General features: G+C 39.6%; 1 protein-coding gene across 5 annotated transcripts in view; it reads left to right on the plus strand.

The window, feature by feature from the left end:
* Nucleotides 1-17,704, plus strand: part of LOC148141898 (phosphatidylinositol-3,5-bisphosphate 3-phosphatase MTMR4-like) — a 100,518-nt gene that overhangs the window by 39,724 nt on the left and 43,090 nt on the right. For 4 of the 5 annotated variants that reach the window (XR_015752373.1, XR_015752375.1, XR_015752372.1 and 1 more), the window contains exons 14-15: nt 8,058-8,146; nt 10,580-10,825. Coding sequence is in view for 1 of the 5 variants with exons in the window: in XM_087977457.1 (XP_087833583.1) it covers nt 8,058-8,146; nt 10,580-10,757 (267 nt within the window). In the remaining 4 variants the exon portion in view is untranslated. Of the gene's footprint in view, nt 1-8,057; nt 8,147-10,579; nt 11,109-17,704 lie in introns of those variants that run through there. The other variant, XM_087977457.1, reaches the window with a different exon arrangement.

The raw sequence follows: 17,704 nt of genomic DNA on the forward strand, positions 1-17,704 counted from the left end.
TAAAGAACACTTGAAATTACGACAGGGCGGAATTGATCAGGCCTTTTTTTCATCTTTTAACTCAAAAAGCAGGGGAGTTGTTATTCTTGTTCGGAAGAATTTCCCTTTCAAAATCCTAAAGCAGATAAAAGACGAATCTGGACGATATATCTTGATTAAAGCCCTCATAAATGGAGAGGAATATGGGATTTTAAATTTGTACTGCCCCCCGGCACACCCCTTTAAATTTATAACGGAAACCTTTTCAAAATTGATGGCTTTTGATGCCCGTCATATAATTATAGGGGGAGACTTTAATTGTATTATGGATCCGGAAATAGATAGGATTCCCAAGAGTACTGCAGGAGTATCTCCCAGATCTAGACAATTGATGGATCTGAACAAAGAATTAGGATTAGTAGATGTATGGAGATGTCTTCATCCACAGGGTAGAGATTTTTCTTTCTACTCTAATCCACATAAATGTCATACCAGAATTGATATGTTTTTTGCCCCCTCGATTTTTTTAAATTCCATATCATCCTGTAAAATAGGTAATATAGCAATTTCTGACCACGCTGCTGTATATATGGAAACTAAGGCGAGGAACAGTGGGACATCCCCTCGGCATTGGCGTATGGACCCCTTCTTAATGAAAGATAGTAAATTTGTAAAGTACTTCTCTCAAGAATTTAAAACTTTTTTAGAAATTAATTCAGGTACAGCTAGCAACCCGTCAATGATGTGGGAGACCATCAAAGCATACACGCGAGGCTTGATCATCTCCTACTCAGCGACCCAGAAGAAATTAAAGGGAGAACAACAGCGTCTGCTTGAAGCCCGCTTAAAAGCGGCTGAAACAGCATACACTGATAGACCTTCTATTATTAAACTGCAAAGGATTACAGCTCTTAGGACAGCTCTAAACACTACACTTACTCAAACGGCTAAGAGGGAAATATTATTTGCAAAGCAAAGGTTATATGAATATGGCGACAAACCGGGTAGATACCTAGCATTTCTTGCAAAGAAAAAAAAGGCCCCTCAGACTATTATGTCTATCAAGGAAAGTACGGGTATTTTGACTCATGATCATAAAAAGATTAATGTGACCTTTAGAGAATTCTATTCTGAGTTATATAAATCACAGGATTGTGAAGATAGGACGAAGAGGATGCAGTCATTTTTTAAAAATTTGACTTTTCCAGACCTAACTCCGGAACAAGTATCGGTCCTAAATGCTCCTCTTACACCCCAAGAAATAGTTGATGCAATTAGGCACCTTCAAAATGGTAAGGCGCCGGGCCCAGATGGCTTTCAAGCTGAATTCTATAAAGAATTTACAGAAATACTGGTTGGTCCACTTATGGACATGTATAACTGTGCATATAGTCAGGGCTGTCTCCCGCCTTCGCTGAAAGAGGCAAATATCTCTCTTATCCTTAAAAAAGGAAAGGACCCAGAAGATTGTACATCATACAGACCAATATCCTTGCTAAATGTAGATTTTAAAATCCTCTCTAAAACGTTAGCACTGAGACTAGAAAGGATACTGCCACATATTATAAAGGAGGATCAGACTGGGTTTATTAAGGGCCGTAGATCATCCAATAATGTTAGAAGGGCTCTGAATATGATTCAAGCTTGTCATCTGGGAAAGATACCAGGAGTAGTGGTTTCATTAGACGCGGAAAAGGCATTTGATAGGGTCGAATGGTCATATTTGTTTTACACATTGGAGAGGTTTGGCGTTGGACAGGTGTTTACCAAATGGATCTCAACATTGTATAGTGATCCCAAAGCAGTTGTGGTTACCAATGGATTAGGCTCGGATAGCTTCAGTGTGGGTAGGGGCTGCCGTCAGGGATGTCCCCTCTCGCCATTGTTATTCACGTTAATAATTGAACCACTAGCAGAAGCTATACGAGCTGATCCTAATATAGTGGCCCCAAGGATTGGTACAGGTAAACATAAAATTACCCTTTATGCAGATGATGTTCTTCTATTCCTCAGTAACCCTTTGATGTCCATACCTCGCTTAATCCAAGTTATTAATACATTTAGTGCATTCTCAGGCTATAAATTTAATTTTTCAAAATCGGAGGCTATGCCAATGGATGGCCTTGCTGTGATACCCCGCTTAGCGGACGGTTCCCTTTTTCCCTTTCGCTGGTCCCTGGAGGGTTTCTTATATTTAGGCATTTTCATTACTCCAGTATTTGGTCAGTTGTATAAGGCTAATTTTGTGTATTTATTGGAAAGGATAAGGCAGGACCTCCAGCGATGGGGAGACCTGCCAATTTCCTGGTTGGGTAGAATAGCATTAATCAAAATGAATATCCTGCCCCGTCTCCTATATCCTATGAGAATGCTTCCGGTGATGCTGCCGAGGACGGCTTTATGTAAATTATACGGCTGGCTGAGTTCCTTTATCTGGAATCATAGGCGGCCCCTCATTAAGCTGAAGAAGCTACAGCTTCCACAGGCAAGGGGTGGATTGGACTTCCCAGATTTTAGGAAATATCAATTAAGTTCCCTATTAAGTTACATAGCTGATTGGGTCTTGTCTGATCCACAATCAATCTGGTTGGACATCAAGGCTTCTCAAGTAAAATACCCACTTATTAACCTTTTATTCTCAGACAAGAGGAAAATCATTACAGATCACTGTAAAAACCCTATAATACTGAATACAATCAAGGCTTGGAATATAATGCGGCAAAATGAGGGTAATTCACATAAAACATCCCCCTATGCACCAATAGTGGGGGCATGGGGATTCCAACCGGGGTTAACAGATGCCACTTTTAAACTCTGGAGATCCAGGGGTATCTCATGTCTCGGGGATTTATTTAAAGATGGGGTCCTGATGTCTTTCGGACAGCTGCGTCAGAAATTCGGATTACCCAATGGAGACCTCTTTCGATACTTCCAAATTCGAGATTATATACAGAAGAAGACTACGTTATTAGATAGTCTTTATAAATCCGATAGAGAATGTAGTGTCCTACGACCAGTGGGGGTATCTTCCGTCAGTAATATTTATCATTTACTACATGATGAAGTATCGGGAGATATGGATAATCTGCTTAAAACATGGGATCAGGATCTGGGACTAGAAATCTCCACAGAAACGTGGAATGATATCTGGGAAAATGCTAGAAGAATTACTATTTGTAACAGAACCCAGGCTATCCAGCTGAAGATACTTCATAGGGCCCATATAGCAACGGTTCGATTGGCAAAATTTAAGGCAGGAGCATCTCCAATGTGTCCTAAATGCAAAATAGAGGTGGGCACTCTTGTACATTGCTTATGGACCTGTCATAAGATCCGTAGATATTGGACTAAAGTAGCAAGTACCCTGACAGAAATTTTAGGAACGGAAATAAAAGTGGACCCCGTATCTCTCCTCTTGGGCTTTTCGAACTTTCCCTCCCTGGACACGTACGGGAAGAGACTATTTTCTATTCTTTCTTTCTGTGCAAGGAAAAATATTTTGATGAACTGGGTGGCGGAGGGCCCCCCTGGACTTTCAAATTGGCACAGACTAATTATGGAATGTATTCCCCTTGACTTCCTTACAAATATGGTGCACCGAAAGACCGAATTATTTTATAAAATATGGCAGCCCTTTTTGAATTACATAAATACAGATATTTCGGCTATCCTAACAAGGGCTTTTATTTAATTTAATTGAGATTACAAACCTCGCTGGTCCGTGGCCCCTCGGGGGAGGAATCCCGCACGAATACGGGTTTTATTATATCTGATGCTAACACATCCCGAGCATGTAAGAGACTTAAATATACATCCTGGTTAGTTGTAGGTTAGATTAGTAGATAGTTGAGGTTTGTTTTTTTTTCTTTTCGGTTTTTTTTTGTTGTTTTTGTTTTTTTTTGTCAAATTTTGGCTATTGTATATTTGAGCTAATTGTATATCAATGTTTATATCTGAGAGTTTTGTTTATTTTTGTAAACTTGTAAAAATGTCAAATTTCTAATAAAAATATCTATAAAAAAAAGATAGACTAAGGGGAATGCAAAACTGAGCACCAGTGATAGGAAAAATAATGGAATATTTTTAGTAAAATAGCTTCCGCAAACGTACTGGATTTGAAGGCAAACTAGAGAAGATTCAGTTGATCAATTCCTGTTATGGAGGGAATTTCTAATGAGGTCAGGATGAGTCTTGGGCTTATACCAAATGGCATTTAGAAGAAGAAATGGAGACCTATTGAAACATATAATATTCTTAGGGGGCTTGACAAAGTGCATCTGGAAAAATTGCTTCCCCTTGTGCAAAGCATCTAGGACCAGTGGTCATAATTTGATTAAGGGATCTTTCATTTAAGACATCTGAAAAATGATTTTATCAGAGGCTAGCGAATCTGTGAAATTCTTCACTGCAGCGAGCTGTCTGAACTGAGTCACTAAAATCTATCTCAGCCTTGTATGTTCTTAGTAAGGGAATTAAAGTTATGGGGAAAAGGCTGGAAAATGGAGCTGAGGATTTTCAGATCAGCCAAGATCTCATTGATTGGTGGAGCAGACATGATGGGCTGGATCATCTATTTCAGGTCCTATGTCTTATGGTCTTTTAGAGAGCATTGAATGTCATCAATAGTTAACATGGATTTCAAAATAGCCATCTTATTTGACCAACTTGAGTTTTTTGAAGACATAACAGAGAGTACACAGTGGTAATAGTAGATGTAATAATATGAATTTTCAAAAGGCTTGCCAATGAGGTGTCCCATAATAAATTAACAAATAAGATTGAAAGATTGAGACAAATAGTGCAATAGATTGCTTGCTAGCTAGATTCAAGACAAAAACAGAGTGGGAATGAAGGATAGTTATTCAACAGTGGCAGAAGATGGGCAATAATGTTCAACAAAGCTTGGGACTATTACTATTCACAATTTAGTTGAGTGATTTGGAATTAAAAATACATTGGCAGGATCTTTCTAGCAGCAGTATTGAGGGTGAGATTGCTGCTGCCATTGGAAAATTCTCCCTACTCAACACTACTGCACATTTCTTCCACTATCTTTCAGCCCAACTTTCATGGAAGTGTGCAGTGTTGGAGGAGTCTTATGAAATTTGCATTTGCTCCCTTCCTACAACACTAACTGATGAACTGTTTTAAAGTCCGGTCTTAATATTAGTGAGGGAGTGAATCGATAGGTTGGTGAGGCAAATAAGTGGGTTGGAGAGTGAGCAGGTTGGTTAATGGTTGGTTGTGTTCAGTTAAGGAGAGTGGCCTGGTGGTTCGTGGATATCAAGACAAGGCAGTTGAGTTGGGGTATAATCGAGTCTGGTCAGAAATTGGTTGGATGGTCAGTGGAAGGGCGTTATGTAGTTAGCCAGATATTGAAATAGGATATAATTTATTTTGGGTAAGTACCCAAGTGAGTACAAGGAACTGTCCAAAGCCAGTCTGTCCTTAGATTTTGTGCAGTTCCCACTTAAGTGCTCATGTTATGAGTTCTGTAGGGTCCTTGTGTGAATCTCTAGTGTTGTATCTTCTGATTTAAGCTTATTGTCACACAGAATAAATTATAACTTTGCAAGTCACTACTTATGGCACCATTCTTGGGTACCAAGGTACAGAATCTTGGGACACAGCAGGAAAATGAAGAAACTTAAGTTTAAAAAGTTGAACATGACAGTCCTTTTTTCTAAAAAGTAGTAACAGAGTTAACAGTTCAACACCACAGTCCATAAGGGCCTGGCCATTGGGGCTCACACTCCTTACATGGGCTGAACCTCACTCCTGCCCTGGGCTGTCTGCTCTTGTCACCTTGCAGACTGTTCCTGCTCCTGTTGTTGCCTCAGGCTGCCTGCTGTCATTCTCACTGGCTGCCTTAGTCTGCTTACTCCTGGTCTTGCCACCAGCCTCCTTGGGCTCCTTGTAGAGATCAAGGCCGGCTGTCTAATTTATGGGTGATATCAAACTGGGTGGGAGTTGCACAATCCTGAGGAGGACTCCAGTTGGTTAAGGAAGACATGAGTAAATTCCAGAGTGGGTATATAATTGGCAAATTATTAGTAGTGAAATGTAATGATGCACGTTTTGGGTGGGCAATACAAGGTGCCACTATTGGTTCATGTCTAGGTGGAGGTTCTTGAGGTACAAATATATCAATTACAAAAAAAATTGCATCGTGTTAGCAATGTTATAAACAAAAGCAAACAAAGAGCTAGATTTTATTTCTACACAGGCAGAATTAAAAAGTAGGAAAGATAAATCTGTGTCACATCTTGTTGAGATGACAGTTGGAGAACTGTATGCAGTTCTACTTGCCTTAAAACAAAGGATATAGAGGTAGGGGAGAGAGTGTGAAGAACATTTGAGGATGATACCAGAAATGCCTGAGTATAAACAGGATGGTTTTCTTCTCTCTTGGAAAAAGAAGGCTGAGAGATCACTTCAGAGACGTCTTTACATTGTGAAAACCATGGTCTCCTTGGTGCAAGAGGCTCAAGTGGCTGAATGGTCTACTGTACTTGTGTTTTAGTAGAGTAAACACATGTTGAAACAGACTTAGAGGATGCACTTAAGGGAAATTAGGCAAGTATATGAAGGCGAACTGAAAAGATGGCTGTGCTGATAGATTTATGAGATGATGAGAGGAGCTTGTGGCACACCAGACTAGTTGTGCCGAGTGGCTGGTTACTATGCCATATATCCTATGTAATTCTATGCAAGGCAGCTGCAGAGAAATAAACATCGATTAAATGAGACAAGGCAGACGCTATTTAGTAGAGGGAATTGTGAAGGTATCAGCCTTTGGGGGAGAAAAAAGAAAAATGGTAATATTTAAATAATAAATAAAGTATTCAGAGCAATGGGGTTTTCCTTGTATGAATTATCAATGTGCAGTCAATGTACAGATTGGAAAGCATGTGATATGTTTGACTTTAAAATAAAAGATTTTGATATAAAGGAAAGGCCTTACTTGAGTTATCTAGGATCTTCATAAAATCACACATGGAGCATTTTGTACAGTTTAGGTCTCCTTTTAATAGCAAAAGGGTCAACTACATTTACAAGTCAGCATAATTACTGAGACCCTCAGGAGCTGAACAGAATATATTTGCTCCCTATCAAGGCCAGTGTGGAATTCCTTTGGATGCCGAAATTCTTCCCAAAATAATCTGTAACATCATCGTATTGTAAGTAACTGGAACTGTATCAGAGCCATTTGCTTATACAATACTTTACAAGGTAAATATAAGCAAAGTTTACCCTGTTTAGACTGTGAGGAGTACAGATCGCGATCTCAGAATAAAGGGTCATCTGTTAGAAACTGAGGCAGATTGCAAATTTTTAAAATTCTCTCACCCAGAAAGTTGTCGATGCATAGTTGTTGAGATTTTTCAAGACAGTGATAGATTTTTGGTTGCTAAGAGAATAAAGGGATCATGTGGGAAAATGGAGTTGAGGTACATCAGCTATGATCTCCCTGAATGGTGGCACAGATGAGACTGATCACAGGGCATTCATGTTTCTATTCCTTAAATTACCCCACACTTTCCTTCCACTCTCCATTGCCTGCTCCCTATACCTAATCTTCCCTTTCCTCTGATACCTTGCACTAACTCTCTCCCAGTTTCCCACTAGTGCTTCCTCCACAATATTCCCCTGACGAGGAGCAGTCTGAGATTCGGAACTCTCCAATTCCAAGTAACGATCATTACTTACTGAAATTGTTTACAAAAATTCAAGATTAAGCTTAGGAAAATCTAAATACATCTGTAATAATTGTGTGGCATAAGTTTCCAGGAAAGGCAACAAAATCAAGTATAGATGGGTATGTGTTGGTCCAAAAAAACCAATCCAGTTCATTTGCAAAAAGATGAGGAATTGTCAGTTTTTCTTTCAGTGCTAACCTCTCTTGCTAACAGGTCATGTCTTCAGTTCTTAAGCACAGTTATAGTCTAACAAAATATAGAAAATTTTCCAAAATCTGTAGTTTAATATATGTTAACAGTGGTTGACATGGATATTGGTTATTGGATGTTTGTGTACATCTTAGAAGATTTTTTTTCAAGTTGATTTATTTATTGCAGGTGACACGATGGGTCCCTGACCATATGGCATCGCACTGTTTTAACTGTGACTCAGAATTCTGGTTAGCCAAAAGGAGACACCATTGCAGGTAAGATACAAAGATTTGGCGTCCATACTAAGAAATGTTTGGAAAAGCCTGAAAGTGATTTGGCTTGGTACTTACATTCACTATATCACCTTCTGCGTGCTGGAGGTTAGCGATTTGGGGTTTATTGTCAGAGTAGGTTTGAGTAGTTGCTGTAGTTTAGCTTGTACATAATGCACAGTGTTGTTGTGGGGGGAGTGAAAGCTTAAGTGAGAATTATTCTTCATTGTTTATTTTTGTATTTTCATTATTGGGATCTGGATGATGTTGGCAAGGCCAGCATTTATGCCCACCCATCTGAGTTACTTGTGAGGTTATTTCATAAGGATGTTAAGAGTCAGCCACATTGCTGTGGATCTGGAGCCTCATGTAGGCCAGACCAGGTAAGGGCAACCAATTTCTTTTCCTAAAGGACATTAGTGAACCAGGTGGATATTTATGACAATTAATAAGGGTTAATTCCAGATTCTTATTGAATTCAGATTTCATCGTCTGCCATCATGAACTTCGGTCTTGTGTCCCCAGAGCACTGGTCTGGGTCTTTGGCTTACTAGTCCAGTTGCATCACCATTACAACATTGCCTCCTTGTACAATAGGGTACTGATTAAGCAGGCTGCCTTGTTCTGGATTTTGTTAGGCTTCTAAAGTGCCATTAGAGTCATACGTTTTTAGGCAAGTACAGTGTTCAGTCACACTTCTGCTCGTGCACTGTATTTATTTAATGGACAAGCTCTGGGGAGTTAGCAGGTGAGTTACTCACTGCAGAATGCCAGGCTGCTCTTGTAAGCACAGTATTATATGCCCATACTAGATATGTTGAAGTCTGGGAGCGATGAACTTGAAGTGATGAAAATTAGTCAACAGCGGAGGAGTGGCTGTGATTTGAGAATTTACATTGAGGAAACGGTTAAGGGCTTTCAGGAGATCAATGAAACTAAAGGGGAAATGGAATAGCCTGGAGATTTAATTTACTGAGGATTGAGTCACTCATTGTAGAGACCGAAAGTGGAAAGCAATTAAGCTGCCTTAGTGAGAAATTTGAAGTAAGTTTGGGCCTGTAGATTGTGGGGATTTTAAATTAAGGCAATGAGGTTAAAAGAATACAAAATGTTCAAAGGGCCAGAGGATGATCTGGTAAAGTGGTTGACCTTACATCACCAGTTTGGTTAGGGCAGGTAAGTATAGCCAGGCTTTTTTAATGGGCAAGGTATCACGACCAGTCTAGTCATCCATAAGAAGGTAAACTTTGTATTCATGATAAAGGTATTCAGTAAATGGAATGGAACAAACTCAGTAAGATACATCTCCAACAACAACTGATACTTGCCCTAGTGTCTGTAATCTAATAAATATACCATGTGGCTTCTCAGAAGTATTAAGAAGCAAAATTGAACTCCAAGCCATACAAGGTAGGATTAGGCAAATGGCCAAATGCTTGTTCAAGTAGACAGGCTTTAAAGGATATCTGAAAGGAGAGAAACTCAGAAATAATACCAAATCTTCAGGCTGAGGCAACTGAAGGCACAATGGTGGAGAAACTAAAACCAGTGTTTTGAAGAGGTCAGAATTACATGAATGCTGGTATTTAAGAGATTACTGGGCTGGAGGAGATTAGAGATCTGGACAGGTAAAGTCATAGAAGAACAAGAAAGCAAGGATGCAAGTTTAACATTGATTATTTGCTTAACTGCGATCAGTGTAGGTCTGAAAGTAATTGGGTGCTGAGTGAGCAAGACTTGGCACAAGCAAGGATATAGTCTGTAGAGTTTTGAGCGGTAGAATGTAGAAGGCTAGCTGCAACAGTCAAGTCAAGGTAAAACAGCTTAAGTAAGGGTTTTATCAGGAGAAGCAGCAGTTGAGTGATCCACCAGTGCTGATGGTCCCTTCAGTATTGTCTCAACACTAGCCCTCTCTACAATTTCCACTACTCAGTCCCAAAAAATTGATGACACAATATATAATTCAACACTCAACTAACAGTCACTAAATGTCACTACATTAAATTAATTTAAAAATGGGGTCTGCCATCCAGCTGAAATAGCATTGCTGCTTTTATTGTTCTACTGGAGAAAAGCTTTGTGTCTGTTTTGAGGGATATGAATCTAACATTGTATTTTGTTGGTTTACACTCTGGGATTTTTCTTTGCCTGATTCTGGTATTAGTTTTGTGTAAAGCTAATAGATTTGGTTTGGGAAGGAAAAATAAACTGGCTTCCTTCTACTGACTATTACTAGCCAGGGATGAAAAGTACATGTGTATTGGGCAAAACTAATATTATGCTCAGTCGCTGCTAAAAAATGTCATATTAATAGGCCTTTCGTCTCCCTGTAGGTATCTTCAAGAGATGGCAGAAAATAGGATTTAAGTGTGAAATGCAATTCTAACAGTCCCATTTCCCTCAGTGATTTTCTTAATGTATTATGTTTATTTCTAGGAACTGTGGGAATGTGTTTTGTGCCAACTGCTGCCACCTGAAACTACCCATTCCAGATCAACAGTTATATGATCCTGTCTTGGTTTGTATTTCCTGCTATGATCAGATTCAAGCGTGCCGCACCCGGGAGATAATGAATCAGCAACTGAAGAAACCCATTGCTACCGCATCCAGTTAAAGTGGCACTCTGCCTTCCCCAACTTGTGCCGTGAAGCTTCTGTTATCCTGGAAACTTGACACTTGAAGGTTAGCTGGGTTCCACAAAAAAAAGCAAATCCCAGCCGGAGAGGTGTTTGAAAGATTTTAAAGTACTGATACGAAAATGCTGCTACAACGAGCTTTTTGACCTGTGCACTATGAACTTTGGGGTGGGAGGGGAAGGGTAGGAGGGGAGAGAGTAGGAAAATAACCAAAATGTTAATAGAAAAGAAACAAATTCATCTCTAACTGATGAGCTACTTAGATTTGAAAAGAAATTCTATTCCTGTGTAAAGAGCTTCTGAGATATAAAATGGAGACTATGTGGTGACCTGTCTCTCAATTGCTTGACCAGCCATTACAAGAATGAGCAGTTTCTGTGCCTCAGTAAAGAATGTGATAGCAGTAGAATTGTGTAAAATCTATTTGTACAATGCAAGCTATAGGGCCTCTTAATTCTAACTACTTTGCAACCTACATTAGTGGTTGTAAAGAGAATGTTTGAGGAACTGTAGGAATTGCTTGTTTAATTCACGCAGGCAACTTAAATTTTATTTCTTGAATTCTCCTGAGATACGTATGATGTTGATTCAGAAATATGCTTCTGAAAAACAATTCTCTAATTTGTTTTCACCTAATCTTTTTAAACTTTTGATGGAAAATGGGAATGTATGTGTGTAATCTGTATGATGTCAGGGAGGGGCAGGTTTGTTAGTGGGAGGATTCCACAGTATTATCACTCTCGTTAGCCAAGATGTCCTCCTTCAGTTTAAATCTTGCAATTTTCTTTCTCTCTTTCTCCCCTTTTCCTTACCAAAAATAATTACGAACAGGAAAAAGCCATTAGACCTTAAAAGCTTGTCCCTTTCTATTTCACAGACCAGCTACACTATCTATTGTGTTTTCATCATACCTCTGTCTCTCCAAGCCTTCATATAATTGTTTTCTGTCCACTTATGCTGTCTATTTCAATGCCTTTACCTGGTATTAATTACGGTTGATGACTGTCTGGATGAAAATATTTAGCCCAGCATTTTCATGAATGACTCTTCTATAATATGTAAATTCTACATGGACAGATCCAACTATACATCTCAAGTAAGTTAAAATATGCGATTATAGGAGTTTGACTGAAGAAGATGATGAGTCTGTTTTCTTATCCTATCTATCACTTCTCCGAGCTTTCCTTTAATGGGCCTCTGTTCTCGTTTTCCTTTCCTTCCTTGTGATGCATTTGCAGGGTCCAGGATAGAGAAGCTTTTCTGTCACACTGAAGTGTGTAACTTTTGGCTATGGCCTGAAGTGGCATGAGGACAACCTTATGCTGGAGATGAATGTTGTGGTGGTCTGCACATGGTTCACCATGGACTATCGCAACAGGATGACTTCATGTAAGGAACTTTGCAAGCCTGGTAATCTGCAGATCTACAAAATTGTTTACTTCCACATTCTCAGAAATTGATAGGCATAACAATGATTTTAAAAGCACATTTTTGAAACACTACTCATTGTTTGAGGATTTATGATTGACACCTTTGTTAGCCCACATTGAAATGGAAGTATTTTGGGAGTCTTCATCGGACTGACGAGAGTCCTTGAACAATTTATTTTACTTTCTTTTCCAGACCTTAAATGGTAATCCTTGCTAATTGTTTAACAGACTGCATTTATTTCTTTCCATTTCCCAAATTTGATGAATTTCACAGGCTCGGATTAAACTGGCTAGGAAGGAATCTTGCTGCTGATAATAAATGTCTGTGGCAGATTGAATTCTCTCATTTTCTATTCATTGATTAGGCATTGAGAGTTGACTCAATGCAGTTGGAGGTGTCATAAAACTTGTAATGGGCGGCCTTTGTGGTGCAGAGGTGGTGTACCTACCTCTGAGCCAGGAATCCCAGGTTCAAGTCCCACCTGCTTCAGAGTTGTGTAATAACAAGTTGATTTGAAGAATATAAAGTTTGTAATAAAACTAAAACAAAACTGACAAAGCACGTCTTGTGTTTTGTCACCGTAAACATATATTTGTTATTGAGCGTGCACTGAAGAGATCAGACTTTTTCAACCTGGAGGTAGGGCGTAGTTTTAGTTAACACTTGGACACACTGGAAATTCATGGAGGGAGTTGTCCTTTGCCCGCATAGTTGACTTTCTAAGAACAAGCCATGACCAATGGGCTGGAAAAATTGAAAAAATGCCGTTGGTCTGATTTTCCAACATGCTACTGCTTCCTTTATTCTTTCCAGGAACTGTTAGGGAGTGAAATTGGAAACCTGTGTAACAGAAATTTGTTAAATGGGCAGTTGAATGATTTTGGTGAATAGCTTCCCTTTCCCAACTGGATCAGTCTATCCTTACAACTCCAAATAGCAAGTTGGAGAAGATGAGAGTACAGTAGAAGGGACTTCCTCCAGTGTATCTAACAGGTTGTAAGGGTTAATTGTTTGTACTCAACAGTTGTAGGTAAAGTCATACACATGTACCGCACAGAAACCGACTTTTCGGTCCAACTCGTCCATGCCGACCAGATATTCTAAATTAATCCAGGCCTGTTTGCTGACGTTTGATCCTTTAAACCCTTCCTATTGATATACCCATCCAGATGCCTCTTAAATGTAATTGTAGCACTCTCCACTACTTCCTCTGGCAGCTCATTCCATACACGCACTGCCCTCTGCATCAAAAAGTTGTCCCTTAGATCCCTTTTAAATCTTTTCCCCCCTCATCCTAAACCTATGCCCTCTAATTCTGGACCCACGCAGCCTCGGGAAAGGATCTTGTCTATTATCCTTATCTATGCCCCTCATGATTTTATAAACCACTATAAGGTCACCCCTCACCCTCCGACACTCCAGGGAAGACAGCCTCAGCCTCTCCCTATGGCTCAAACCCTCCAATACTGGCAACTTCCTTATAAATATTTTAAGAACCCTTTCAAGTTTCACAACATCCTTCCATTAGGAGGGAGACCAGAATTGCACACAGGATTCCAAAAGTGGCCTAACCAATGTCCTGTACAACTGCAACATGACCTCCCAACTCCTATACTCAGTGCTCTCACCAATAGAAGAAACCATACCAAACACCTTCACTAACCTATCTACCTGCGACTCCACTTTCAAGGATCTATGAAACTGCACTCCAAGGTCTCTTTTTTTTTCAGCAACACTCCCTAGGACCTTACCATTAAGTGTATAAGTCCTGCCCTGATTTGCCTTTCCAAAATGCAGCACCTCACATGTATCTAAATTAAACACCATCTGCCACTCCTTGGCCCATCTGATCAAGATCTCATTGTAATCTGAGGTAACCTTCTTTGCTGTCCACTGCACCTCCAATTTTGGTATCATCTGTAAATTTACTAACTATACCTCCTATATCCAAATCATTTATATACAACGAAAGCAGTGGACCCAGCACCGATCCTCGTGGCACACCACTGGTCACAGGTTTCCAGTCTGAAAAGCAACCTTCCATTATCACCCTCTGTCTTCTGCCTTTGAGCCAGTTTTGTATCCAAATGGCTAGTTCTCCCTTTATTCTGTGATCTAACCTGTTAACCAGTATACCATTAGGAACCCTATCAAATGCCTTACTGAAGTCCATGTAGATCACATCCACAACTCTGCCTTCATCAATCTTCGTTACTTCAAAAAAAGTCAAGTTAGTGAGACATGATTTCCCATCCACAAAGCCATGTTGACTACCCCAATCAGTCCTGTCCTTTCCTTTCCAAATACATGCAAATACTGTCCCGAAGGATTCTCTCCAATAACTTGCCCATCACCGATGTCAGGCTCACTGGTCTATAGTTCCCTGGCTTTTCCTTATAACCTATCTTAAATAGTGGCACCACGTTAGCCAACCTCCAGTCTTCCGGCACCTCACCTGTGACTATCAATGATACAAATATCTCAGAAGGGGCTCAGCAATCACTTCCCTAGCTTTCCACAGAGTTCTAGGGTACACCTAATAAGGTCCTGGGGACCTATCCACCCTTATGTTTCAAGACATCTAGCACCAACCACCTCCTCTATAATATGGGCATTTTCAAGATGTCACCATCTATTTCCCCACATTCTATTAGTTGTGGCCAGTCTCAGAGGCAGTAGTGTAAAACACTGTTAAAGAATGCTAATACTACATATGTGGAGATTGCCATTTCTCGGGAGGAATTTTACAAACTTTCCACCAAGCTTCAGCTGCACTATGCTGAAAACCTTCATAACAGCACAAAAGCAGCCTTTGCAGCCTCCACTGTCCACCTTTTCCACTGCAGCTACATTACTCAGTTGCAGCATCAACAGAAGCACCATCTACCTGCCTTCTCAACTGCATTTAACTCTACAGGGAATAGAGAATAGCAAGATGCAGCTGGGAGTAGTCAAGACCACAACAGAATGTCTTCAGGCAGAAGCTCATCTACTATTCCAGATGTGCCACCTCCTCAGGCTTTCATTATGGATGGGAGCTGCATCCTCAAGACAGTAGGTCGATTTACCAGTGAATCTACAGGCAGCTGTCACCTGTGCTGAAAAAGTGCATGTACTGGAAACCAACTTTCTAAAATATCTTCCAACCAACCATTAAACTCTGCCTTTCACTAATTTAAGTGCTATCTTGATATGAGGAAATAAGAGTCTGAGGTGAGTGATGTAATGGAAGGGGTCAGGTGATGGGATAAGGGAAAATTTTGAATGAATGGCATTGGACTGGTACTTCAACATGCTCCTGTTCTTTCTGTCTTTCTCAAGGTGAGTAGGTGAGTTTGTGGAGAGCAACCATTTGTGAGGAGCAGTTGAGGAATGTTTGAGAGGAGGCAGTAAAATATAAATATGTATGAAGTACCTAAAGAGTGAAATTACTCAGATTTGTTGATCTGGGGCATGTCGAGCAGGTCAGATTTATCCTTCATAACATTTGGAGAGCCCACCTCACTGCCGGCCCTCACCTCCCTCATCTGGAATTGCAGATCGGAGTACGACTGTTAAGGACCAGCTTTCCCTAATTTCCTTTTTGTTATAACTGCGGGTGGAAGTGTGCACTGTCACTCTAATCTGACTATTGCGTATGGTCACAATATTAAAGATACTTTTTTTTCAGTTGCAGATTAATCAACTAGGATTCTTAATAAACAAAATTATTGGTTTAGGCACAATTTGTGTGTTTCTATGTTTTATGAGGAGTCGGTCATTCAGTCCTTGGCGGAGCAGACATTCAGTGAATGGCGGAGCAGACATCATGATCTTGATGGATCATTTGTCTCAATGCCATATTCCCACTTTCTCCCCATACCTCCTTATGCCGTCAAAATCTGAAAACATATGAATATCCTTTTTGAATATATTCTGTGACTTGGCCTCCACAGCCTTCTAAAGTAGAGAATTCCAGAGGTTCACTACCCTTTGAATGAAGAAATGTTTCCTCAGGTACAAGTGACAATTAATTTAGATTAATCTGAATCAAAATTCCCTGAGAATGTGACCCCTGGTTCTCGGCTGGGAAAGTATCATATAATCAAAGTAAAACTTAGTCAACTGAGGTGCAATAAATCCGAACATACACGGTCAGTAATTTAAAAATATAAATGCTTATCCCTTCAAATATCCCTAAAACACAAATGTGCCTCTTCTGGAAAAGAAAACCTATTTCTTTGCAGAGATTGGCAAAAACAAAATATTCTCAGGCAAAAGGATAAAAGTGTAGGATGTACCATAGCCTGATGCTTTGATGTTCAGACAAGTGTAGTCAAGTCACTCGTCATGCACAGTTGTATCTGAAGTCTCACAGACACTGCTCAGGTAATATATCATGGTGTTCTTGCAATCTTTCTTTTGAAAGAACAAATAGGGTTCATTCTGAACTCAACAAGAGTGTTTACTTCTTGAAAATGCGAGATATTATATTGACAGATGGTTCTTGGTAAACTTAGTCCCAGATCAGCTTTTCTTTAGCAAACATTCCTCAAACTTAACAGGCTTTCCTCCAACTTTGTTTGTCCTTAGGCTTCTCTCTAACTTAGCTTGTTTTTAGCAGGCTCTCTTATTGAATCATATAAATAAGAACCTCTTAAAACCTGTCACTATTCAAAAACAGTCCCAGTAGGGATGTGCAGAAAAACAAGCACTTACCAAACTCATGTGATTTACAGGGAATTTTTTAAAAATAAAAATCTAAGTCCGCAGTGAGCTTCCAATTTAAAAAAAAAACTGCTCCAAATATTTTCACAAAACTTGAAATAAATCAATTTTCCATTGTCTTTCAAAACTTAAGTTCTCCAAGAAATACTGTATACAATGTGTGGAAATTGTAGCATTAGGAAAATAGATCAACAAGCTTCTTAAAAATGTGTTCTCCTTGAGCAGAAAGTACTCCTGATGAAATGTTTGCGTCATCGCTTTCACTCTTTCTACTTTGTAAGGATGATCGGAAGTGGAACTTTGTTTGTCATAGGTAAGGAAAACCAAAAACCACCTTTTCATTTAGATTTCTGACTCAAGATCATCTTACTGCTCCAGCCAAAGGCAATATGATTCTGCTCCCAATGTTTCAGTGACACTTAGCCATCAAGACAAGGAATGCCAATGTAATTGCAGTTAAATCTCAACAGAGTGGACATAAACAAACTTTTTTCTCCAATTTGGAATCTAGTACAAGTGTGTGAAGTCTTAAAATCAGAACTCATCTATCTTGGAGTGAAATCAAAAGAAATCAGTGAAATGAGTACAACACAAATTATGTCCCCTGCACACTGATCCTCCAGCCATTTATCATCATTTGTTTTCCCTGTTCAATCTATTTATTGAACACACAGGAGAGAACCGCCATGTGATCGGACTTCAGCATTATCTCCAATCAATTTCAGGAGAAAGCCATTCTCTGACCAGTTCCAATGTGTTTAGCTTTTGTCCAGGCAATTTGAAGTCA

This window comes from Chiloscyllium plagiosum, unplaced genomic scaffold (assembly GCF_037043375.1).
Source record: "Chiloscyllium plagiosum isolate Xiang-an unplaced genomic scaffold, Cpla_swu_hap1 HiC_scaffold_31, whole genome shotgun sequence".
Taxonomy (NCBI): domain Eukaryota; kingdom Metazoa; phylum Chordata; class Chondrichthyes; order Orectolobiformes; family Hemiscylliidae; genus Chiloscyllium; species Chiloscyllium plagiosum.